Below are 25,783 nucleotides of genomic sequence, written 5' to 3'. Positions count from 1 at the left end.
AGCCTTCCTGATAATGTTCGGGGTTCAGACACACACTCTCTGTTTAAATCTAGATTAAAAACGCATCTCTTTCGCCAAGCATTTTAATAATGTATCTCTTAAATTGTGAATGTAGTTGCATCTGATCAAACGTGCACTTTTATTCATTAGCTTGGGTTAAACTAATTTTAGTTTATTGGATCAGCAGCTATGCTAATGATGTCTCTATTTTGTCTCTATGTTTTGCCACGGGATGTTACTAGGAATTACACAAGCTCCAGTCTGGATCCAGAACACCTGAGAAGAGATGATGCTGACCATCAGAGGACCTCAGACGATGCTAACCCTGAATCAACAAACAGAACAAACAATTATTGCTACACGTGTGACTGCATCATATAATAATTATTAATTAATAATATTAATGTTCATCGTCTAGCTGACTACCATTTGTATTAATTTTTTTTCTAAAAATCCTGTCAAACGTGCAAAAAATGACAGTCACCACCATAAGCTACTACTAAATATTGTAGAAACATAATTTTCTGTAAAGTTGCTTTGTAATGATTTGTATTGTAAAAAGCGCTATACAAATAAACTTGAATTTAATTGATTTGATACTTTTGAATTGTAATAATTGGCATATTACATTTACCTGACAGGTAATAAATTGTTACATTTTAATTTGTTCTGACTTACTATGAGATTATTGATTACTTAGTTAAGTCAATAACACTGCAAATCTACATCAGGTTTGTAATGGACTAAAATTTGACTGACACTTGGCACTAGTTCGTGTACTTAAACATGTACTACTTTTTAGCCTTTAGTCTAGGAGAATGAACAGTTGATCGACCAACCTAAACAGAATGAGCCTTACCTCTGTTTAATGTAATGTTACTCTAGCTAAGTGTTACATGGGAAACCATGACACTGACCAAACCACAGCTACTATCAGATAAGTAATATTGGTCAGCTTATCTGTAGTAGTGGTCGTGACCTCTGACTAGATATAGCATTAATGTGTGTGTGGGTTAACCAGTGTGTACAGATCTATGGGGGCTAAATAAAGTACTTTTAGATAAAGCAAGCATGAAAGCAGCCTTCTAAACAGTATAGTCAAATAATTCTGTCTAGTGACCAAGACTGACAAGTTGGTGATTATGAGATCCGTATACCGGCCGGCATGAGACTCAAAGTGTTATAGGAATAAGATTAATGAGGTCCAATAAGATTAAAGAGTTAAATAGAAAAAAACTGATATTTAGATAAATTATCTTATAAATTATCAATAATTAACATTCTAACCTAAATTCGAGGTCATAAAATGGAGTCAGATTAAAGTTTTTATTGAAATGAAACAACTCTGCATACCAAAAAGACTGAATGTGCAGGAAATATTTGGCCAATGTTGCATACCACTCACTGGGCCATAGCTTGGACCTTACAAGTTCAATAAATTGATGTGTGATTGTGACCCAATGTTTGTTCTGTTTAAATCATTCAGACTTATTGATGTGCATTCATGATGCACACCTAGAGACCCTGACCTCAAGTGACGCCACACAAGAGGGACATCTTGTCCGCTTACATTTGCGCAAAGGGGCAGTGGCCTGCAAATGGTCCAACCCCCAACTTAGCCCTCCAAATGAATGCTTTTAACATTAACTCCGCATATGCCTCACAGCTCAACACAAGCTTCTTAATATTCCAGTTGGGGGATTTCCTGCCAAAAGTTGATGCATCTCATTTCACAAGTTTTGTATTTATTGTACAATTAAATCTGGATGTGGATTGGACGTGATTCATTTGACATGTTTCTTGTACAACAGAAATAAATTTGTTAAGACTTTAGAATACTGTTTCTTACTTGCAGCATAACTAAAGGAATTATTGAAGAACAGGTGATTATTCATCAGCACTTAACTCACTACTGTTAACTACGAAGGAAGATGTGTTAATTAATCAGTATGTAATATCATTTTAGGATTGCGTTAAGTAACAGTTAGCTAATCAATAACGAATGTATTCTGTCATAACCTCCTGAAGAACTACTATTAATTATTTATTAGTTAGGGTTCAAGAAAAATAACTATGAAGTATTTACTAATGAACAGTTATACACAATTACATTGAACTGTGACTCTTTCATATAAATGTTATTAGCAGAAGTAGTAGTAAGAAAATGTAATATTAATAAATGCAATACATTTTATCAGAGATGGGACCAAGTCACACATGTGCAAGTCAAGTCAAGTCACAAGCTATGTCAAGTCAAGTCAAGTCACCTTAATATTGTTATTTTACCTGCAGAATCTGATCTTAATAAAGTTAAAAGACAAGATATAAGTAACTGTCAGTAAATTAAAATAATTTGGATTTGCATTGTAAATACTCATGTTCAGTAAAATACATCATGGAATCAAACAAAATTGTAACTTCCTAAAATTTATTTATTTTTCACTTCTGCCAACAGTGTTTGAAATGTTTTACATTTTCAACATTGAGTCCATAAAACAAATAACAGCTAAACATCCAACAGACTCCTCTCTGAACACCTCTCTCTCTCTCTCTCAAACACAGTTTACATACAACATTAAACTGTTACTTTTCTCCTCTCTCTTTCTCTCTCTCAGAGTATAGAATATAAATATGACGTATTTTCAGTTGTTTCATACTTTTTTTGTTATGTACAGTACAGACCAAAAGTTTGGACACACCTTCTCATTCAAAGAGTTTTCTTTATTTTCATGACTATGCAAATTGTAGATTCACACTGAAGGCATCAAAACTATGAATTAACACATGTGGAATTATATATGGAATTATATACATAACAAAAAAGTGTGAAACAACCAAAAATATGTCATATTCTAGGTTCTTCAAAGTAGCCACCTTTTGCTTTGATTACTGCTTTGCACACTCTTGACATTCTCTTGATGAGCTTCAAGAGGTAGTCACCTGAAATGGTCTTCCAACAGTCTTGAAGGAGTTCTCCGAGAGATGCTTAGCACTTGTTGGCCCTTTTGCCTTCTGTATGCGGTCCAGCTCACCCCTAAACCATCTCGATTGGGTTCAGGTCTGGTGACTGTGGAGGCCAGGTCATCTGGCGCAGCACCCCATCACTCTCCTTCTTGGTCAAATAGCCCTTGATGCCTTCAGTGTGACTCTACAATTTTCATATTCATGAAAATAAAGAAAACTCTTTGAATGAGAAGGTGTGTCCAAACTTTTGGTCTCTTTACTGTACATAACAAAAAAGTATGAAACAACTTAAAATACGTCATATTTATTTTCTGTACTGTGTATATATATATATATATATATATATATATATATATATATATATATATATATATATATATATATATATATATGTGCACTTCTCATGATTGGGTAATCGCGGCAGCTGCATTAGTTTTTCTGATTAATTGTTTTGCTCTATGAGAAAGACAAGGTAACAAAATATTCGGGGCTTATGCCCCCTTAGCCCAGCCCTAGCGCCGCCCCTGGAATGCGTTTTTTTGATTGCCTGCTAGCGGATCATTAGGGGCCGTTCACATCACGTCTTTTGCGCGCGCAAGTTCGTTATTTCCAATGTAGGCGCGCGGTATGCGCGCTCATAATGGAAGCAACGCGCGCGCGTCGCACCGCATCGAGTTAAAAACATCTAAACTTTACAGAATGCCGCAAGCGCACCGCAGGTCATGTGACAAAAACTAACCAATCAGCTTCATCCTTTCACGTATCAACGTTGAAAGCTCAGCTAAGATGGAACAGCTGTTCATAGCTGTATATGGATTGCCATTTTGAAACGAATTTAGTAGCAGAGCTAGTGCGAGCGATTTTTAGTGCTGCAAATCCATTTATCCTTTGCTGAAATTTCCGCGTCTTCAATGAGAGAGAGCGTGTCATGGATGCTTAGCAACGACAGACGCCCCAGGAGCACGTCTGTCCAAGCGCTTTGGAAACAAGGAGAAAGCGGCGCGATTTTTGAAGTTTTCTATTGAAGACAAAAGCGATGACCCTCGGTACCTCTCAGGCTGACATGTTGATGTGATGTGATATCTGATTTAAGTGGGCGTGGTGTGTGTAAGGTAGAGAGGGCATGACTGATGAAAGTGTCCTGATCCAGTCACGACGCTATTCTCAGCCTGCGCTCCAGCTGAGTAATCAACTTTATTTAAAAAAATAATTTATATATTTTATATTCAAACTGAAAACATGATGTGATTAACACTCAAGTCATTCAAGTCATCGTGTCTCAAGTCAAGTCAAGAGTCTTTAACTTCCAAGTCCGAGTCAAGTCTCAAGTCCTAAAAATAGCGACTCGAGTCCAAGTCACCAAGTCACAACTCCCCATGTCTGCATTTTATAGAGGTTTTGCCTGTGTTGTGAATTGTTCTGTCACTGTGTTTTGTAAGAAATCACCTTCCGATAGGTATCCCACCATGACTCCAGTGCCTTGCTATAACTTACCTTAGTTTTTATATTTTATATACAGTACTGTATGTGTGCCTCCTCAGCATATACCACATTACCATTAATTCAATTTCTGTATGTAAGGCAAAGTCTGAGGAAAAGTGAAAATACAGGTATCCAATTAGTAATTAATAAAGGATTATCAAATAATTCTGCAGGACTTATTTTGAACCTGAAACATTACGCCTATTCTAAAGTGAAAATATTGGGAACCCATTAGTAATTAATAATTATCAGATAATTCTGCAGGAATTACTTAGAACCTGAAAAAGTATTCTAAAGTGAACATTTTAGTAAATAATAACAACTACATTTTGAGAAAAAAAAATAACAAAAAAAATAAAAAAAATAAAAGTAAATTACACAACTTTTTTTACAATGTTTATTTCAGATGAGAACATTTCTTAATACAGCATATTTTATTCAATTTTAACATGTATACTGTCCACATTTAAACTAATTTAACAAACATTTTATAATCAAAAGTTAAACACAGAAGCAAACAAAATGAATATTTAATTTCCATTATAGGCTAATAAGACTGTAACAAAGTTGCTACTGTAATACCGTATTTTTCGGACTATAAGTCACACCTAAGTATAAGTCGCATCAGTCCAAAAATACTTCATGACGAGGAAAAAAACATATATAAGTCGCACTGGACTATAAGTTGCATTTATTTAGAACCAAGCACCAAGAGAAAACATTACCATCTACAGCCGCGAGAGGGCGCTATATGCTGTTCAGTGGTAGACTACAGGACTACATAGAGCGCCCTCTCACAGCTGTAGATGGTAATGTTTTCTTTTGGTTCATTTTTCTCGGTTCATGTCCAATTAATTTTGATAAATAAGTCGCACCTGACTATAAGTCGCAGGACCAGCCAAACTATGAAAAAAAAGTGTGACTTATAGTCCGGAAAATACGGTAGTACTTTGTACTTGTCCTTTTACTCAAGTAATTTTGAAAATGAATAGGTTACTTATAATTTTACTGGAGTAATATTTTATTGGGGTATCTTTACTTTTACTCAAGTACTTGATTGGTAGGCCACAGCCTAATCATTATAGTGACTATTTGCGTATAACTCTTCATTAGTAGTTATTTCATAGTATTTTTTCTTGAACCTTAACTAGTAGACAATTAACAGTAGTTCTTCAGGAGGTATGACAATATTAGTTTTTGATTAGCTAACAGTTATTTAACACAATCCTAAAATAATAAAACATACTGATTAGTTAACACATCTTCCTTAGTAGTTAAGTAGTCTTCCAGTAGTGAGTTAAGTGTTAATTAATAATCACCTGTTAGTTCTTCAATAATTCCTTATTAGTTATACAATAAGTATTCTAAAGTGTTACCATAAAAGTATACAAGTAAAAAAAAAAAAAAAAAAAAAAAAACCTAATGTCTAAGAAAAAACATGCACGCCGGATAATTAAATTAACTAAATCATTCGATAAAGACATAAAAAAAAAGAAATTATATAAAAAAAAAAAAAAAATATATATATATATATATATATATATATATATATATATATATATATATATATATATATATATATATATATATATATATATATATATATATATATATATATATCTCAAATGATATTAATAGAGCAAAAACAATCTACTGCTCAGGTCCGAATCATCTTTGGGGATTTTTCAAGTCAGTCTCTCCATGAGCAAAGGCACAGTGCTCACAGAGCAGAGGGCATCCTTGGGGATGGTGGGTGTGGAACCAGCAAAGCCGGGTCTTCACGGCACCTGAGGGAGGAGGTTTGCGCTTGGAGGTCACTCTAGAGCTTTGTGCCAGTGTAGTTTTCCTCCAGTCCCGAATAAAGACCCTTCCACCCTCCACTATGAAAAAGAAACAGAAGCACAGAAAAATGTCAAATATGACTGCTATTACAATATACCTTTAAGACTTAAGAAATGCAAATCATATCAGACTGGAAACTTAACAGAACACATTTGAAAGGGTAATATTTTGTGGGGTTTTAGCTTGTCTATAATGTTCACTATGAGTGGTACTTTCTTAGTAGTGAAGGAGCTTAATTTTATCTTGTCCAAGCACATTCACACTTCAATATGGATTCCTGTTCATCATCTTTAACCCTCTGGAGTCTAAGGGTATTTTTGAGGCTTTTGAAGTTTTATCATGACCTGACTGACATTTGTGCTTTTTTCAGTTTCTTATACACATCTAAATGGCTAAAGTCTAGTCTCACTGCAATCAGCACAAACTGGCATATAATAATATGTGAGCAGCATGTACATGATTGTATTTTTGAGAAAAAAAAGTTATGCCCAGTTAGTGGAAAACTAAAAATGTGAAATCACTTGAATAAGGCAATAACACACATACAGGACATTGGTTCCCGCGACTTTTGAGAACTGGAGCTTGTAGCATAGATTTTTTCTTTCTAAATGATGTGAAAATCATCTTGTTTACTCACTCACAGAAAACAAGATATTGATTTAAATCTTCTAAGATACTTTTTGTTGGTAAAAGTCATATGCGAGTAGACATCAACTTATATCATTGTGATTTACATCTGAGCAGACAAAGGCCCGCATAATGAGCTGCATAATGAGCCTTTCAGTCAGGTGTGTGTGACTGAAGCCCCTTTCACACTGCGATTCCGGCAAATACACGGGTAAAGTGTTCCGGCAATTGTTCCCAGGTCGCTAGATTTTGCACTTTCACACTGCCAGTGATCATCAGACATCAGGGCGTGATGTGTAATGCAAGAGTCGAAAACGCTAGGCACGTTATACTTTCACTGAAGCTATCAAACGATCTCGGCTTCAGCGCGGAAAGTGAGGAACTAACGGATCTCTGCTTCTTTCCAGTTTGCACATTTTTTTGTTTGCGAAAGTTGATCTTGCTTCAAAACAGCCAGTAAAAGAGTTGCGCGATAACGTGCGTCATCACTACGACATGGCATTAGATCAGGCTTTTGTTCACACAGCACTCGTCCCGGGATTGAACCCGGCAATGTTACTAGGTCCCCGACCCGGGTTCAAAGCCGGAATCAATCCCGGGACATGTTTGCTTTCACACAGAGGGCGACCCGGCAATGTTCCGGCAATTTGCTGGGTCCGACGTGCACTGTAAAAGGGGCTTGAGAGGGAAGAGTTAAAAGAGAGAATGTGAGGACAAAATAAATTTATATAATTTTATGTTTGTAGTTTATTTAGAATATATTTAATTATCCCACAACATAATTTAATATCCACTTGGGAGTGCAGTTAAACAGTTTATCAGGAACAAAGCTGACTTTCAAACTGATTTTTTTTCATCATTACTCCAGTCACACAATCCTTCAGAAATCATTTTAACAATCTTATTTTCTACAAAAAAAAAAAAAAAAAAACCTTTTTATTATTATTATCATCATTATTATTAATATTGAAAAGAGCTGAGAATATTTTTTTCAGGTTTTTAAGGGGGGATAAAATGAACAGCATTGTGTTACATTTGTTACAGTTAAGTTACATTTATTTGTTACATTTATATTATTTACATCAAGCTTTTGAATGGTATAGTATTGTATATTGTTATTGAAACTTCATAATATTTCACTTGATTATGCATTTAGTCAGGAATTATAGTTTGGAAAAAGTCTAACTAGTAAAATGCCACACCCACTTCTGAAACCCATATCAGACGTAAATTTTTGCCAGTTCTGAGGTGTGTGCAAAGTTTCATGACTTTGAGCATGTTTAGGCCCTCATAGAATAATAATAATAATAATAATAAATATAGAGGCTTCCGGTTTAGCATCTGCCATGTGAGTCACACAATCCTTCAGAAATCATTTTAACAATCTTATCTTCTACAAAAAAAAAAAAAAAAACCTTTTTATTATTATTATCATCATTATTATTAATGTTGAAAAGAGCTGAGAATATTTTTTTCAGGTTTTTAAGGGGGGATAAAATGAACAGCACTGTGTTACATTTATTTGTTACATTTATATTATTTACATCAAGCTTTTGAATGGTATAGTATTGTATATTGTTATTGAAACTTCATAATATTTCACTTGATTATGCATTTAGTCAGGAATTATAGTTTGGAAAAAGTCTAACTAGTAAAATGCCACACCCACTTCTGAAACCCATATCAGACGTAAATTTTTGCCAGTTCTGAGGTGTGTGCAAAGTTTCATGACTTTGAGCATGTTTAGGCCCTCATAGAATATATATATATATATATATATATATATATATATATATATATATATATATATATATATATATATATATATATATATACATACATAATTATATCTTGTGTATTTGGCGTTTACCTCATTTCTAACAATATTGTTGTAGTCTGTCGTTTGAATTCCAAAGATGTCTTCTAAGACACAGCGACAAAAAGTCTGATTCATCTGTTGCCGGCGGCTCACCTTGGAAACGGTTGAACTTTCCACCCCTGATGGGGTTGCGATTATGGATGCCATTAACAGTCTTGAAAGTGGAATTCATGCCAAATTTTACGCACACGCCGCTGAAATTCGGGGAGAAATTTCCCTGATATGAGAAGAAATGCATAATACATTTTCTTCTTTCAAAGAAGACCTCAAAACCCAGAAAGAGCACTTAATCCTAAGGACAGCTACCTCAGAATGGATGACGAGTCTTCATTCTCTCGAGCCAACAGTCGTTTCTCTTCAGAAAGAGATTGCCTCACTGCACACTAAGTGCATTGATTTAGAGTGTCGTTCCCACAGATCCAATCTTCGCTTGGTGGGAATTCCGGATGGTTTGGAAGGCCCACAACCTAAGTAGTACGTGGCGGATGCTTTGGCGGAGATATTTGATCTTTCTGAACCTCCTCTTCTCTTTCTGAACCTCTTTCTGAACCTTTACACACTTTTTGTAAAGTTCACACTGCCGGTTGAAACCTTGCATACTAAGGACACAATTTGTAATACCATCTTAAACAACTGGTATGACAAGGAGGCGTATTGGTATGAGCAAACAAACGAGATCAATGGCGTCTTTGGAAATGCAAAGAAACTCTTTGTAAGAAATCAACAAACAATGCCATAATAATATGCATTTGCCTACTTTTGTCGGTTGACATCCATCAGTGTCCTAGTCCAACTGGCCGAACAAACAGAGCAAACCTTCCTAATGTGCCCTACTTGTGGCGCCGGTGCGTCTTTGGCGGCAGTGCTCCTGTGTCTACAGGGATCCGGCGTTGGCTCGGTTGAATCCTTGCGCCGAGCTGAGATGATCTGGTGGGGTTGGCTATTGCGTAGATGGTGTGCTGGATCTGCGGCCGGAGGGGATCTGATTCACCGGAGGGGCAGCGGTTCGCGTCCGCGGAGAGTGCACCTGCAGCTGCCATTGTCAGTTCTGAGCTTGGTGATGCTTCTATGCGGCACTTGGGTCTGGACGATCCAGGGCTTTGCCGTGGTTCGCCGGGTGGACGTCCTGCGGCAACAGGAGAGGCTACCACGGAGGTGAGAGGCCCAAGCGACGGCGGTTTTCACGGAGTCGGCGGGGTGAGCACCGCTAACATCCACAAATGCTTTACAGTAAATAAAGCAATACGCATGAACCGGAAGTGGAAGGTTGTTCACACTGTAAACAATGCACGCTTAATCTGGGATCAAAAAGCCAAACCAAAAGGTCTCTTTGGCGGACATTTAAATATCCGAAGCTTAAAATCAAAAAGCGATCAAATTATCCTCGATGACTGAATCAAATCTGGATTATTTCTGCCTATCCGAAACTTGGCTGCATAAAAATTCCCCTACTGTTGCGCTTTTAGTTCCGGAGTACGTCACCTACAGGACATAGAGCTGATGCTAAAGGGGGAGGGGTAATGATCTATGTGAGAGACAGTATACAGTGCAGTGAAATTGAGTGGAAATCCCCAATTGATTTAGAATCTGTTGGGTTAACTTTATCTTTTGCACCTCAGATGTCTCTAACATTAATAGTTTTATATCGACCACCATCTGCTAACATAGATTTTTATGACAAGTTCAAGGAAATGTTAAAGCAGTGTGATTTTAAAAAGGAGGTTATAGTGATGGGTGATTTTAATCTACACTGGGACGATAATAGTACAAGGAAAAAACTGCAGCAATATTCACATATTCTGAATGCCTTTGGCAGAATTCGAATGAATTATTTTAATCTAGATTAATCTAGATTAAAAAAATTAATCTATGCCCACCACTTCACACACAAATCAAATGTAAAATAAAATGTCATTTAATTAAATAGATTAATTCTTGTTAGTGCAAAATAATAATAATAATAATAATAAATACATGAGTACATACATAAAAAAAAGCAGCCAAGACGAATGATTTTCTTTATAGATTAAAATTGACAACAAAAGACAACAGCAGCTGGTAAATGCAGTCACTTTAATATTCAAATACAGTATCATGATCAACTTCAGATTTATTTCTCAACAGTTTAGCGGTGATTTATCTCTAGTTTTTCTCACCTGGCCAGACATCAATTATTAATGAGCCCTGACCCGGTAATAATCAGATATGTTGGTTTAGCTTGTCAGTGTGAATTAAATCTAAGTATTTATTTGTATTTTTAACAGATTTAAAAGTGAAACTAAGAGAGACTCCTCCATTTCAGTCCGAGAATTGCTCCTGTAGAGCCCCTTTCACACTGCACGTCGGACCCGCAATATTCCCGTAACATTGCCTGGTCGCCTTCTGTGTGAAAGCAACCACGTCCCGGAATTGATTACCGAATTGAACCCGGGTCGGGGACCTAGTAACATTGCGGTAATCGATCCGGAACGAGCGCTGTGTGAACAAAAGCCAGATCTAATTCTGTATCGAAGTGATGGCGTGCGTTATCGCGCGACTCTTTTACCGGCTGTTTTGAAGCAAGATCAACATTCGCGACGAAAACATATGTGCAAACTGTAATGAAGCAGAGATCAGTTAGTTCCTCACTTTCCGCACTGACGCCGAGATCGTTTGCTTGCTTCAGTTAAAGTATAACGTGCCAAGCATTGTCGACTCGTACATTACACGTCACACGCTAATGTCACGTGTCCTTACGGGATCTTCAAGGGTTGTGTGTGAAAGCACGCACATATACCCGGGTCATCACTGGCAGTGTCAAAGTGCCAAATCTAGCGACCAGGGAACAATTACAGAAACACTTTACCCCAGTATTTGCCAGAATGGCAGTGTGAAAGGGGCTTTGGGGTGGGGCTTTGGGGTGCGATTTCTCTCAGACCATGGAAGTCTCGGGCAGTGGCAGAGGGACAGAGATCATATGACTGACAGTTTTTTAATTTTCTTTTAATCATACAATGTTGTAAAGTCGTGAAACTATGCACATTTCCTCAGAATGACTTTGTTCTCTAAATGAAAAATGTTTAGAAGTGCAGTTTAAAATACATGACAATTAATGATTCCCTTTTTACTGTCATTTCAAAAAAATCACCATGGCAAAACCGTTATCCAAAAGCTATCCAAAATCCATTTGCAATTTAAATCCCTCAATGTTTTGGCATCATGTAGACAAAGTTTGGTGTGTATAGTGTACTTCTCCTCTGAGCAGTATGCATTAATTCACCGCTATCTTTCCAAAAATCCATATTCAAATCAACATAGCTGTGAATTAATGCATACTGCTCAGAGGAGCTGATGACTGTGAATTAGAAAGTTGTCCGTCTTGATAAGAACAATTTATGTTCTGAGTTTGGTGTCTGTAGCTAAAACTACCCCCCACACTTTTGACAAAATGTGGCGCTATAGAGTGCCTCCTCCACACCCTTTTATGAGCTTTTTCCAGTGTCTAGTTATCATTAATACTAATATGTGTTCTGAGTTTCATGAAATTCTAAGCATGATATCTGCCTCAATCACCTGAAAAGTATTTCAGTTTGACATGTTGCCACGGCAACAATATGTCTAGATATCAATATCCCCCCAGTAGATATATATCTGCTGTGTTTTGACATTATTCTGATGAAGTTTGAAGCAAAGCGCCAGTTCGTGGCGCTATAACTTTGACTCCTAATAGTCTCATATATACGATCAACATCATTAAATGAACAATCACATGAAGTTTGATCAAACTCAGGTAGTGTATGTGGATGTTATTAGACACTTCCTGTTTCTCATTTCTCGCCATAATTTCAATGCCTCAACATGAGCAAACCGTTCGAGATATCAAAAATCCCCTGGCAATTTTTCATCCCCAATGTCTTGAGATCATATTGACCGAGTCTGTTGGCAATCGGGTAAAAAACCTATGACAAGTATATAAAAAACCAGAGCATTCGCTTTTTACATACCTCTATATATTTGACTTCCTGCATTCAACACGAAAGTTATTTGGCACAATGAGATCTATAAGTGTACTGAGTTATATATGAATAAGATCAAGTATGGATAAGCTGTACATGAGCTATGTATGATATATGGGCCTCCATATTCCAGGGGGCCCTGTAGAGCCCCTGGGCCACGCCCGGCCCTAATGGCCACAGGTTCCAATGTGTGTGTCAATTTTCAAGAGTTTTCGAGCATATTAAGGACCCACAAAGCCCCCGAAATGATAAAAATTATAATAATAAATATAGCTGCAAGCAGCGATGGTGGGCTCAAGCCATCAGTGCAAACGCCACCCCGGTGGCATCAGGTCAACTGTGCCCAGTGGGCACATGCATTTACAGTAATCCTCTGACAGTCAGACTTTAAGAGATACGACAATTAAAGGGTTAATCTGAACCATCAAGATTTTGAAAAAACATTAAGTAGTTGGCAGCCATCTATTTTTGTGAGCTCATTAAAGCGAGGACTATTTATACCTTTTAAAGCATTCAAAAGTTAAAAAACACAGAGGGATACAGAACACAGAAATATATATATATTTTTTTAAGATGCAAAAAATTTACACTTAATTTAAAAAATTAAATACAAACCTACACACACACACATATATATATATATACACATATACATATATACACATACACACACACACATACATATATATATATATATATATATATATATATATATATATATATACACATTCAAGTGTATTTATTTTTCTTAGGAAGATGACTGAGCCTTTAATCTCCTTTGTTATAAATGTGCTTATGAACCAAGAACAAGTTATTTATAGCTGTATTTATGAACTGCTCACTAATGGCTATTAATATTGGGACAAGGCTTTATAATGCATGAACTGACAATTTACTAATGCTTAGCTAATGAGTGCAGTTATTATAAAGTGTTACCAATGTATTTACTAATGTTAACAAATGTGACATTATTTTACAATGTTACCAAATGCTTTAATAATTCATAATGATTTTATTGACCTATAAGCATGTGAAATCTTCTTGCATTACAGCTTAGTCTTCATCTGTGAGCTGAACAGTTTTACTGTTACATCCATGAGATTATGTAAATTCAGACAAATGTCATGTCACAGGATGTCATAAGTCAGTATCAAATGAATTAGAAATTATTATTTGCAGCACAAATAAGTATTTTTAGTATTTTTTAAATCCCTAAGGTAACTGAAACAATGTGGTTTAAGTCAAAGTGATCATTAGGGGTCAAAGCACAATCGTTTGTATAGATGACGCAGTTACACAATGGACATGTTTCTTTTCAAGTAAATAATATACTATCCATTCTTCACTTTGTCAGTAATGTGTGATAACTTGAGAAATATGTTGTCAATAGTATTAATATAAGATAAAAATTAATGGTACTTAGGAGATGATAGTTTTTGCATAATTACTATATTGGGCTTTATTAAAGTTTATGAAAAAAGAATGAATGTAATTGCATTTTATATTTATGCACATATATGAAACATTTTTAAGTCTTTGAACAGATATTGAAGTATTTTCTATCCTGTGGCGCCATCATGTGGACAACATTAGTTTTGTGTTCTTCATTTCTGAACAAGATTATGAAAGTGGCCTGTATTTTTTGAATGATTACAAATATTTAATGATTAGTTTACTGATAATATACCCAGAATAAAACATAATTTATGGATTCTGTATATTATTTCATGCTTAATCATGAATTTAATTTTCAACTTAAATTTTTAAGCATTGTTGAAAGATTACTATGAGTTGCTACATTTGTTTTTACAATTATAAACGATATGATGAAAAAGTACAACAGTTATTTTTTCATAAAATTAGCTACTGACAATTATTTTGTATTGTAATGAAGAAGGTTTTTATGGTAACAAAAATGGTCATTACTAAAAATGAATCACTAATTTAATTCATAGTTTTTCCTTCTATAGGTTAAACAACTTTTCGTAAATATGGCTTTTTTTTTAGGATTTACATTTAAAAAAGATTTGCCTACTTCAAGCATTCTAACCAGCTTGAACGAAACCTGTTAATATATATTAGACCACTGTAACTGTCCATAATCTAACAAACAATTTTATTATGAAAATAGAAGTGTGTACACCACTTAAATTGGACAATAAAGAAATTACTAACAATAGTATAATAGAGCATGTTTTAGGTTTTTAGGTGTTTAGATGCAGAAATGTAAAATAACGTGTCATCGATTTAATTAAATATAGATTAACTCTCCAAGCGGACCACAAAACTTGGAGACTTGGAAATTAAGTCTCATCATAGACAATGATGAGACTGCCTACAGGGAGGAGGTACAGCATCTGGCCACATGGTGTGCTGACAATAACCTGCTCCTTAACACCAGCAAGACAAAGGAGCTCACTGTGGACTTCAGGAAGAAGAAAGGAAGTACGCACGATCCCCATCCACATAAACGGGATGGTTGTTATGAGCGTGTCTCCAGCTTCAATTTCCTTGTAACCACCATCTAGGAAGACTTGTCCTGGACTACTTACACTTTCAGCCTGGTCAAGAAGGCTCACCAGCACCTCTTCCTCCTCAGGACACTGAAGAACCAGTGGTTTTCACCCATCCTGGTGAACTTCTATTGGTGTGCGATTGAGAGCATCCTGACCAGCTGTATTACAATCTGGTATGGGAACTGCTCAGTGGCTGACTGCAAGGCACTGCAGAGGGTGGTGAAACCTGCCAAATGTTGTTGGCGTCTATACTGCTTTTGAGCTCCATCACTAAATTCTTTTTATAGACTATTTTTATCTTAAAAATCTATTTTATTCACCATCATTTCCGTTTATATAACGTGTGAATATATCCTCTATTGTATTCTGACAACAAAAACAGAGCGCCTCGTTATCACTAGTTTTATTTTGATTTCCTGGGTCCGCTATTAGTTTATAGCCCATTAGCATCAGCAAGGGTGGTTGCTGCTAACTGCGCTTGCATTGCTAATACTCTATTCACATATTTTTTTAAGTTTGGGCTCATACTCAACACCCAAGGGAGTTACTGTAAATGAAATGATCACAGATAATAGTTTTGATGTACTCTGCTTGACTGAAAACTGGATAAAACCAAAGGATTATTTTTGTCTAAAGGAGTCCACTCCACCAAACTACTGTTATAAGCATAAGCCCCGTCAGACTGGTCGTGGCGTTGGTGTTGCAACAATATAGTGATATTCTCAGTGTTATCCAGAAAACAGAATACAGGTTTAACTCATTTGAAATATTTCTGCTTAATGTTACACTGTCAGATATGCAAAATAAATCTAATGTATCTCTTGCTCTGGCTACTGTGTATAGACCACCAGGGCCGTATACAGAATTCCTAAAAGAATTTGCAGATTTCTTCCCAGACTTTCTGGTTACAGTTGATAAGGCGCTAATCATGGGAGATTTTAATATTCACATTGATAATACAAATGATGCATTAGGACTTGCGTTTACTGACCTAATAAACTCTTTTGGAGTCAGGCAAAATGTCACCCATTCATTTTAATCATACACTAGATTTAATTATATAGCATGGAATCGATCTTATTGATATAGATATCGTACCTCAAAGCGATGATGTTACAGACCATTTCCTTGTATCATGCATGCTGTGTATCACTGATATTAACTATATGTCTCAGTGTTACCGTTTGGGCAGAACTATTGTTCCAGCCACCAAAGACAGATTCACAAATAAACTGCCTAATCTATCTCAACTGCTATAATACACATGCAAAAATACACATGAATTAGATGAAATGACTGACAACATGGGTACCATTTTCTCTAATACATTAGAAGCTGTTGCCCCCATCAAATTGAAAAAGGTTAGAGAAAAACGAACTGTGCCATGGTATAAGAGTAATACTCACTCTCTCAAGAAAGTAACTCAGACTTGAACACAAATGGAGAAAAACTAACTTGGAAGTTTTCAGAATTGCATGGAAAAACAGTATGTCCAGCTATAGACAGGCACTAAAAACTGCTAGGGCAGTGCATATATACAAACTCATAGAAAATAACCAAAACATGCGAATGTAGATTCTACAGCATCTAACACTTCAGTTTCATCCATCGCACCCAAAAATAAACTTCAGTGCTTTATAAATATAGGGCAAGAAGAGCTAAATAAACTTATCACTGTATCTAAACCAACAACATGTTTATTAGATTATCTATTAAGTCACTTCCCAAAACCATTCAAGCTGGCGGTTATTAAGCCTCTGATTAAGAAAACCAAAACTGATCCTAGTGTACTGGCCCCACCATAGCACAGAACCTGCACTTGTTAAAATTACAAATGACCTGCTTCTTGCGTCAGATCAAGGCTGCATCTCATTTCTAGTTTTACTTGATCTTACTGCATTCGACACCATAGATCATGACATACTCATAGATCGATTACAAAACTACACAGGTATTCATGGGCAGGCTCTAAGATGGTTTAGATCCTACCTGTTCGATCACTACCAGTTTGTTTATTTAAATGGGGAGTCATCTCATTTATCACTAGTAAAATATGGAGTGCCACAAGGATCCGTCCTAGGTCCCCTTATATTTTCAATATATATTGCCCCTTGGTAATATTATTAGAAAATACGGAATTAGCTTCCACTGTTATGCTGATGATACTCCGCTATACATCTCAACGAGACCAGATTCAACTTCTAAATTATCTAAGCTAACAGAGTGTGTTAAAAATGTAAAAGATTGGATGACCAATTATTTTCTCCACTTAAATTCAGATAAGACAGAGATATTAATTATTGGACCAAAAAACACTACACAGAATCTTTGTAGATTACAATTTGCAATTAAACGGATGTACGGTTACTTCCTCTACAGTGAAAAATCTGGGTGTTATATTAGACCGCAAATTGTCTTTTGATAATCATATTTCCCATGTTACAAAAACCGCATTCTTTCATATTAGAAACATTGCCAAGCTACAAAACATGTCATCTGTTTCTGATGCAGAAAAGCTAGTTCATGCATTCATGACCTCTAGACTGGACTATTGTAATGCACTTCTTGGTGGTTGTCCTGCTTCTTCAATAAACAAGCTACAGGTAGTCCAAAATGCAGCAGCTAGACTCCTTACCAGGTCAAAAAATATGATCATATTACCCCAATTTTACAGTCTCTGCACTGGCTACCTATTAATTTCCGTATCAGTTACAAATTATCATTACTTACCTATAAGGCCCTAAATGGTTTAGCTCCTGCGTACCTAACTAGCCTTCTACCACATTACAATCCATCATGCTCCCTAAGGTCACAAAACGTAGAGCTTTTTCACATTTGGCTCACAAACTCTGGAATAGCCTTCCTGATAAAGTTCAGGGTTCAGACACACTCTCTCTGTTTAAATCTAGATTAAAAAGGCATCTCCTTCGCCAAGCATTTGAATAATGTATCTCTTAAATTGTGAGTGTTGTTGCATCTGATCAAATGCGCATTCTTATTCTTTAGCTTGGGTTGAACTAATTAATTTTACTTTGTTGGATCAGCAGCCATGGGCGTGGTACTGGGGGGAAAAGTGGACCTGACTACCCAGGGCCCCCATCTAGGGAGAGGGCCCTTTGAAATCCCATCAATTTTTTTTTTTTTGTAATTCGAATTAATTGGGCCCTCCAACTGATTTCATTATTCATTTCAAAATATATTGATAACACCAACTGAGAGAATGAACTCCGTGCCAGACACTCTGAAGTGGTGGAAAGAGAGGCAGCACAGTGTAAAGTTACCAGCCCTACTATTGCTTATAATATGTGATATATTCTCAAGCTCCTTAATAAATTATCTGCCTATATTTCTGCACATGTAGATGTGCCTACCAATATCACTGTGTTCTCAAGTGCACACAGGTAATATTGATTTGAGCAATAAAGCAAATTATCATTTTTGTTTGGTGAAAAGCCCTAGCATTGCAGCACAGTGCTGTGCTTAAAAGCTATAGTCAATGCTCAATAAATTCATGATGTTATCAAAGCCAATGAATAGGGTTGCAAAATTCTGGGAATTTTCAAAGTTGGAAAATTTCCATGGGAGTTAACAGGAATATAAGGGAATTAATGGGAATTTACAAAACGGAAAGGTTATTCCTTTAACAGGGAACTTAAATATAGTTGAGGAAAATATATTGTAGCATAATCTTGGCTAAAACAAGCAGATTTAATGCAGCACACTTAAATATTTAAATCACTTGCACACTGCAGGGCTTCTGAGGCCACGCCCCCTAAATGCACTGTGCATTCCTCCATCACATGCACTGATGATTTCTTCAACCCTGGAGTACTGAGGACACACTTGAGCTTGCAAACTACATAAAGCGTAATGATGAGTAATATTTTACTCAACATTCATGTTTTTTTTATTCCGTGGAAGAATTAATGGTTCAGTACAAGAGTTAAAGTTAGTCTACTCTAAAATCTGATAAAAGATCATGTTGTTTACATTGTTTTACTATTTAAAAAAATATTTTTTGATATTTATGTTTGGATATGATAGTTTGTTGAAATTCCAGTTAATTTCTATTAATTTCCTTTAATTCCCATAAGTTTTGTGGAAAGTTTTCAAATTTGAATATTTCCAAAATTCCTCAGCTTAATGTCCCATGGAAAGTTTTGGAAATTTACTGGAAGTTTACCGGAAATGTTCCTACCCTTTGCAACCCTAACAATTAATAGTAAATAAACACTATTTATGCTTGTTTATATTCAAGTAATAAAAAAAAATAATTCAAAATTTTATTTTCATTTTGTACAATGGCATGTGTAGGGGGCCCCACTGACATTGAAAGTATACAGGGCCCAGAATTTGGTGCTACGCCCCTGTCAGCAGCTATGCTAATGATGTCTCTATTTTTTTTCTATGTTTTGCAATGGAATTTACATCCTGTGGTAACTAGGATTTACACAAGCTCCAGTCTGGATCCAGAACACCTGAGAGGAGATGATGCTGACCCCTCAGAGGACCCCAGATGATTCTAACCCTGAATCAACAAACAGAACTAACAAAGCTACAAGTGTGACTGCATCATATAATAATTATTATTAATAATGTTCATAATCTGGCTGACTACGCCTTTTATTAATTTTTCTAAAAATCCTGTCATACGTGCACAAACTGACAGTCACCACTTATAAGCTACTACTTAATATTGTAGAAACGTAATTTTCTGTAAAGTTGCTTTGTAACGATTTGTATTGTAAAAAGCGCTATACAAATAAAATTGAATTGAATGCATTACAGGGACACCACTTCCTGCTATTGAGGTCATCCAGAGCTTGCAGCATTCTTAAGGACTCCTCTCACCCTGACCATAGACAGTTTAACCTCCTGCCCTCCGGGAGGCGCTTCAGGAGCCTCCGCACAAGGACCAGCAGTTCCAGGAACAGCTTTTTCCCTAAAGCTGTCTCCTTATTAAACTCTGCCCTCTGACACCCCTCAACACTCCCCCACACCACTCACACAGACTCCTCACCCCTTCTCATCACTACATCCAATTTACAAACAAGCAAAAAAGTAAACTTATTACTTGCACTACTGTCTGTTCATCCAGAATACTGAGCAATCCATTTGCACACTGAAATATTTTCTATGCACTTTAATGTCCATTGTACTAGCGTAAATGATGTTCATAGTTTCTGCCCATAGTGTACATACACTTTTACACAATCCATCTGTATAGTATGTTCATAGTACACCTATCTGTACATCATGCTGATGGTATTTAAAATCTGTAAATGATGTCCATAATACTGCCTTGTATATATAAATATATCTGTATATTTATTGTACATTTGTAACATATTGTAGACCTTGTATATTCTGTACTTACTGCTTATTGCACTTCTGGTTAGATCCTAACTGCATTTTGTTGCCTTGTACCTTACATGTGCATTGACAATAAAGGTTTATCTAATCTAATTAATAAAAACTGGTGAAATGTTTGCAGGGTAAATCTCAGTCTGTCTGTCTGCACATTCACGTTACACACAGTGCATACAAATTTGCTGTTAATCTCTTGGTGCTAGATACCTGGGGACCTACACGCCATCAGGCAGGTGGTTCTAATGGTGTGACTGATAGGTGTACACTGTTTTAGAAACCATACCCCTAAACCTTTTAGTGAAATTTAACATTAGAGCTCAAAATCGACTCAACATCAATCATACAATGCATGAAATTATCTTTCTTTGTCTTGTTTTCTAAATTGAAATATCTAAACTAGGCCTGGGCAAGTTAATGCGTTATCGCAGTTAATGCAGATTTATTACTGTGAAAGTCCATTGCTCACTGGCACCTGGATCTAAACTGCGGTGTGGTTAGCATTCACACTTACTGAACTGTACATAACTGAACCACGCTCTTGCCCTTCTGATCTTCCAACAGAGCCAGGGACTGCTAAATGGAACGATCACTATAGGCAAAAGAACCAGGATTGGGGGTCAAACACGCTCCAGCGGGGTTAAGATTGCCTATTGAGAGCACACCCTAACTATTCTCCCACATCTCGCACACACTAGTCTCTACCCACGCCACACTCTGCTGCGATGGGTCCCGTGTCTCTAAAGCCCCTTTCACACTGCACGTCGGACCTGTTAGATTGCCGGAACATTGCCAGGTTGCCTTCTGTGTGAAAGCAAACATGGCATGGGATTGATTCCGGAACTGATCCCGGGTCGGGGACCTAGTAACATTGCTGGGTTCAGTCCCAGAACGAGCGCTGAATAAAAGCCAGATCTAATGCAGTGTGGTAGTGATGACGCACGTTATCGAGTGACTCTTTTACCAGGTGTTTTGAAGGAGGATCAACGTTTGCTATGAAAAAATATGTGCAAACTAATGAAGCAGAGATCAGTTAGTTCCTCACTTTCCGCGCTGACGCTGAGATCGTTCTCTAGCTTCAATGAAAGTGAAAGGGGCTTAATAAGAAGGTGCCTCCCACTCTCACATTTCAGTGCTGGACGTGGAGGGGAATCTGGAGCAGCCTCCACCATTCTTTCAAATCGACTCTCTACCAAAGGACCCACCCTCCTCTGACTCTGATTGGCTGTGAACCTGAAACAAACCAATCAATCCAACGATGGCATTGAGTATTTGCCAGTCAGGGTCTAAATAGGACGAGTCTTCACAGAATGCCGGTGGGATGATTTGCATGAGATGCTGCATTGAAGACAACTCCGAAAACACGGGACAAACCCTGTCCCGTATTGATTCAAAACGGGACGCGCTATTTTATTCTCAAATACTGGACGATTACGTATTTTAAGGGACAGGTGGCAACCCTAGCTACAGTTAATATTTTAACTGCTACCATGTAAAAGGAACACTGCTGTAAAAAGCACCTTATTTGTTTAAAGTGTTTGCAAACCAAATGTTATTTTTGTGTGTGTATATATATATTATAGTGCTAGAAAAGGGCTAAATACCTCTGAACACCTGGTGGTTGTTTTTCAGTAGAGTCTGGAGACCACCACACTCTTTCTTTAGTGCTTGCAGAGAAGACTGGTCCAGGAGGTTGACTACTTCACTAATCAACATACTGCCTAAAAAAAAAAAAACACAAAAAAAAAACAAGGAGATGGGGTAAAGGAGGATTTAGAAGAGAAGGATGAGCAGAAGCAGCAGCAGAAGTTACTTACTATTTATCATATGTAGCATTTGGACCAATCAGACACAATTTTTCATGAAATTTTACAGTCACAGGCCCCCTCACCCAATACACATGCTGGGTGCCAGTATGTCTGTGAATGACTCCAGACTCCTGGTTCCATGGCTACCAATCTGATTACACTAGCATTATTGCCTTAAAGGCCATGTTGCAGGTTAACCACCACTTTCGATTAATGGGTACATAAATCACTCAAGATATGTATATAATTTTTAAAATGTCTCAAAAATGGTCTTGAAGACCTATTTCTTAAGTTTGTGGTATTAAAGTTTTTTTTTTCGCAACTCGGTGATGACATCACGTTGGAGAGAAGTCGAGGAAAGGTAGCCTCAGTCTAGTATGATGCCGCGTTCCAGGCAACCCGTAACCAGTGTTTTTCCAACCTTAAACCCGTGAAAGTGCACTGGGACAGCAATCAAACCCGTGACTTCCCACCCGTGAACTCGTGTCTAGTACTAGATCGATATATATATATATATATATATATTTATTTATTTATTTATTAACTGTCATTGAGTACCACCGAGTGAAAAAAAAAAAAAAATCTACGTTTTCTTTATATCTAGTGGCAGTGATCATGACGTTAGTTCGGATAAGTACCGGTAACCTTTGTCATAGTACTTGTAAACTTTGTCTTTGTCATCTAGAAATAGAAGGCATCATGCTAGCTATATGGACGTTTCTAAGCGTTTATCTCAAAATGTTGTTGCAAACGTAGCTGCATGTCTGTCTGTGTGGGTGCCGTCCCATGGAAACTGCGCTGAAAAGCTTGTGCTGTAGGGAAGCAAGTCCGTTTGGGTCGCCGTTGGTCGATATCTCTCTATCTATCTATCTATCTATATATGTAGTCTATCTATCTATCTATCTATATATCTATGTATTTATCTATTTATCTGAATACTCTCGTCTACTACTCGTCTCTCTAGTCACTCTCAATGCTCTCAAGGCATGCTTTGGTAAATTCTCTCCCCAACATGACGTGATGCAATGCATTGTGGGGGAAAGGAGACCGCTGTAAGGTAGTGCCTACTTTTTTGTATTATATTCCGTTTTGTGACCCAACAACATAACATACAGTGGATAACAGTATAAATGTTTATTACCAACAAGCAAATTGCACAAATTCGTTAAAAAATTTACCTTGCAAACACGGCCTTTAAGGAATGCTGGCATTTAATTTTAAATTTTAAATTTTAAATTTAATTTAATACTCCAACTGAAAGAATCTGTGTTTTGTATGGTTACATTTTATTGTGATGGTCCCCTTAATCAATCGACTATAAGCAATTTTGCAACTACATGCCAACAAACTTTCATTAGACTATTATTATGCTCAAAAATGGTTGATTCCAGTATGGTAGAATACGTTTTCACTTGCAAAGACACTTACAGTCAGTTTATCTGTTGGTTAACCATCAAAATAAAGTATTAGCATATATTTACAGTAGCAGACATAATAATACTCGACCGACCGCTAGTTGATATGTAGTTGCTGTCTAAAGGGTACCATCAAAATAATCAAACTGATATTACAATAAAAACAGTTCAAAGAAAATGTGTCATATTACACATTCATATTATTTGTTATCTGATCTTAAGGGTGTTTGAGAAAAAATAAAATTGTTGCTATAATTATCATTACTACTACTTATAAGTGGGTCTTTGACTGCTTTAAGTAAAGTAGCATCAGAAAAATGGCCAGATATGAGATTTATAATACATTTTAACTATGAGTAATATAATCCATTGTAAAAGTGGATGCAACGTGTTCATTGTGTTATAAATCATCATACTCTTAAAGCTATAACCACAAATAAATAAATATTGTAATAATATATTAAAACTGGTATTATGAATATTAATGAAGTGATACAACTAGGGATGTATAATATAGATTTTTCCATGATTGATTGTCATTTAAATTAGTGATCAATTAATCATTAACCATAATGCTGAAAAATGGTATTGCTATTGCATGCACGCAGTCACCAGCATGACAGGATGTGCAAAAGCCACAACACATACACAAACACAAAACGCTTTCTCACTTGAATTAATGGGGTTTTAGTCTGAATAAAATGCTAGTAGCAGGATTAAAAAATGAATAGATGTGATTATGATCATTTGATAAAATGAAGAGAGATTCGTACGTTTGAGATCATTTTACTTTGTTTACTGTTTTCTGGCACGGAGACCACCGAATGCACCTCTTTAAATTGTTTTGTGGTGCTCGTTATATTTGAAAACACAATTGCAATGTTTTCAACTGACATTATGGCATTTAAAATAAAATTATCCCAAACGTAATTCTGGCGCACATGTAAACTGCTTCCATCGGCACTGCTGCAGCAAAACACTGTTGCTCACATTAATTTGATCCTGCTGGATTCTGTTCTAGAAAATGTCCGATTTTTTATTTTTGCTTTCCGGTAGGGCTAGCCTATTTGTTTGTAAAAAATCCAGCATCAAGTGCATTAGATCATGACAGTGCATGCGTGCTTGCATACGAGGACGAGCAATCCTTTGGTTGGATTTATTTGGAGGTTATTGCTCATGTCTTATTCTGCACAAATCCATATGTTTCCATATTTGCAATGTATTTGAATGTTAAACTATTATTTATAATGTAAACTACTAAACACATTCACACATAAAAGGAAAAGATGATCCTCTTCATATGAGCAAAAACGTCATTGGTATAAAAGCAGATTGAACCTACTACATACTATTTAAACTGACCAGTGTAACCTTTTAAATGTTTATTTGAATATATTTTATTTTGATAATGAACAGACTGCGATGTAAGTTTGAATCGCTAGAATATACGTGTGCACCAGGCTCCAGCTGAGACATAATATAAATTTTTTTACTTTCATTTGTGCACACTCACAAAAATAGAAGAATTGTGTTCTTATAGGGTTAGGATAATGCTAGATCGTGACCATGCCTCTGGATATCATTCGAGATATAGCCTTCATTTATGTGGCGGTGTTCTGGTTTCTTTTCTTAAATCTTCAGTCTTACCCTCTAATTTCACAGGTTTATTTTATTATCTTTCACTATTAATCGCATCTCTTACTGTGTGTGGTAAACATGGGAAGGGAAATTAAAGATTTCATGAATTTAGAATTTGTTCGATTTATTAATTTGTTCTCTTATTTCAGTTAAACCATGGGTTATTTAGGGAACAAAATTTATGAAACATGGACAATTGCCACAAATTAAATCTTAGGAACGAATTAACTAGTAGGAATTCATAGTCTAT

At 36.3% G+C, this 25,783-nt stretch overlaps 1 protein-coding gene across 1 annotated transcript in view; it reads right to left on the bottom strand.

Moving 5' to 3' along the window:
* Positions 1 to 6,055: 6,055 nt before the first annotated feature.
* The window catches only part of LOC128011086 (probable tRNA (uracil-O(2)-)-methyltransferase), a 35,179-nt gene continuing 15,451 nt past the window's right edge, over positions 6,056 to 25,783 (bottom strand). Inside the window, exons 2-3 of the mRNA XM_052593163.1 lie at positions 22,277 to 22,393; positions 6,056 to 6,326 (exon numbers count right to left, since the gene is read on the bottom strand). Coding sequence (XP_052449123.1) covers positions 6,115 to 6,326; positions 22,277 to 22,393 — 329 coding nt within the window. The 3' untranslated portion in view covers positions 6,056 to 6,114. The remainder of the gene's footprint in view (positions 6,327 to 22,276; positions 22,394 to 25,783) is intronic.

Source organism: Carassius gibelio, chromosome B23 (assembly GCF_023724105.1).
Source record: "Carassius gibelio isolate Cgi1373 ecotype wild population from Czech Republic chromosome B23, carGib1.2-hapl.c, whole genome shotgun sequence".
In the NCBI taxonomy this organism is placed as follows: domain Eukaryota; kingdom Metazoa; phylum Chordata; class Actinopteri; order Cypriniformes; family Cyprinidae; genus Carassius; species Carassius gibelio.
Note: the sequence above shows the minus strand (reverse complement) of the source record. Positions and strands in the feature narration are given on the sequence as shown.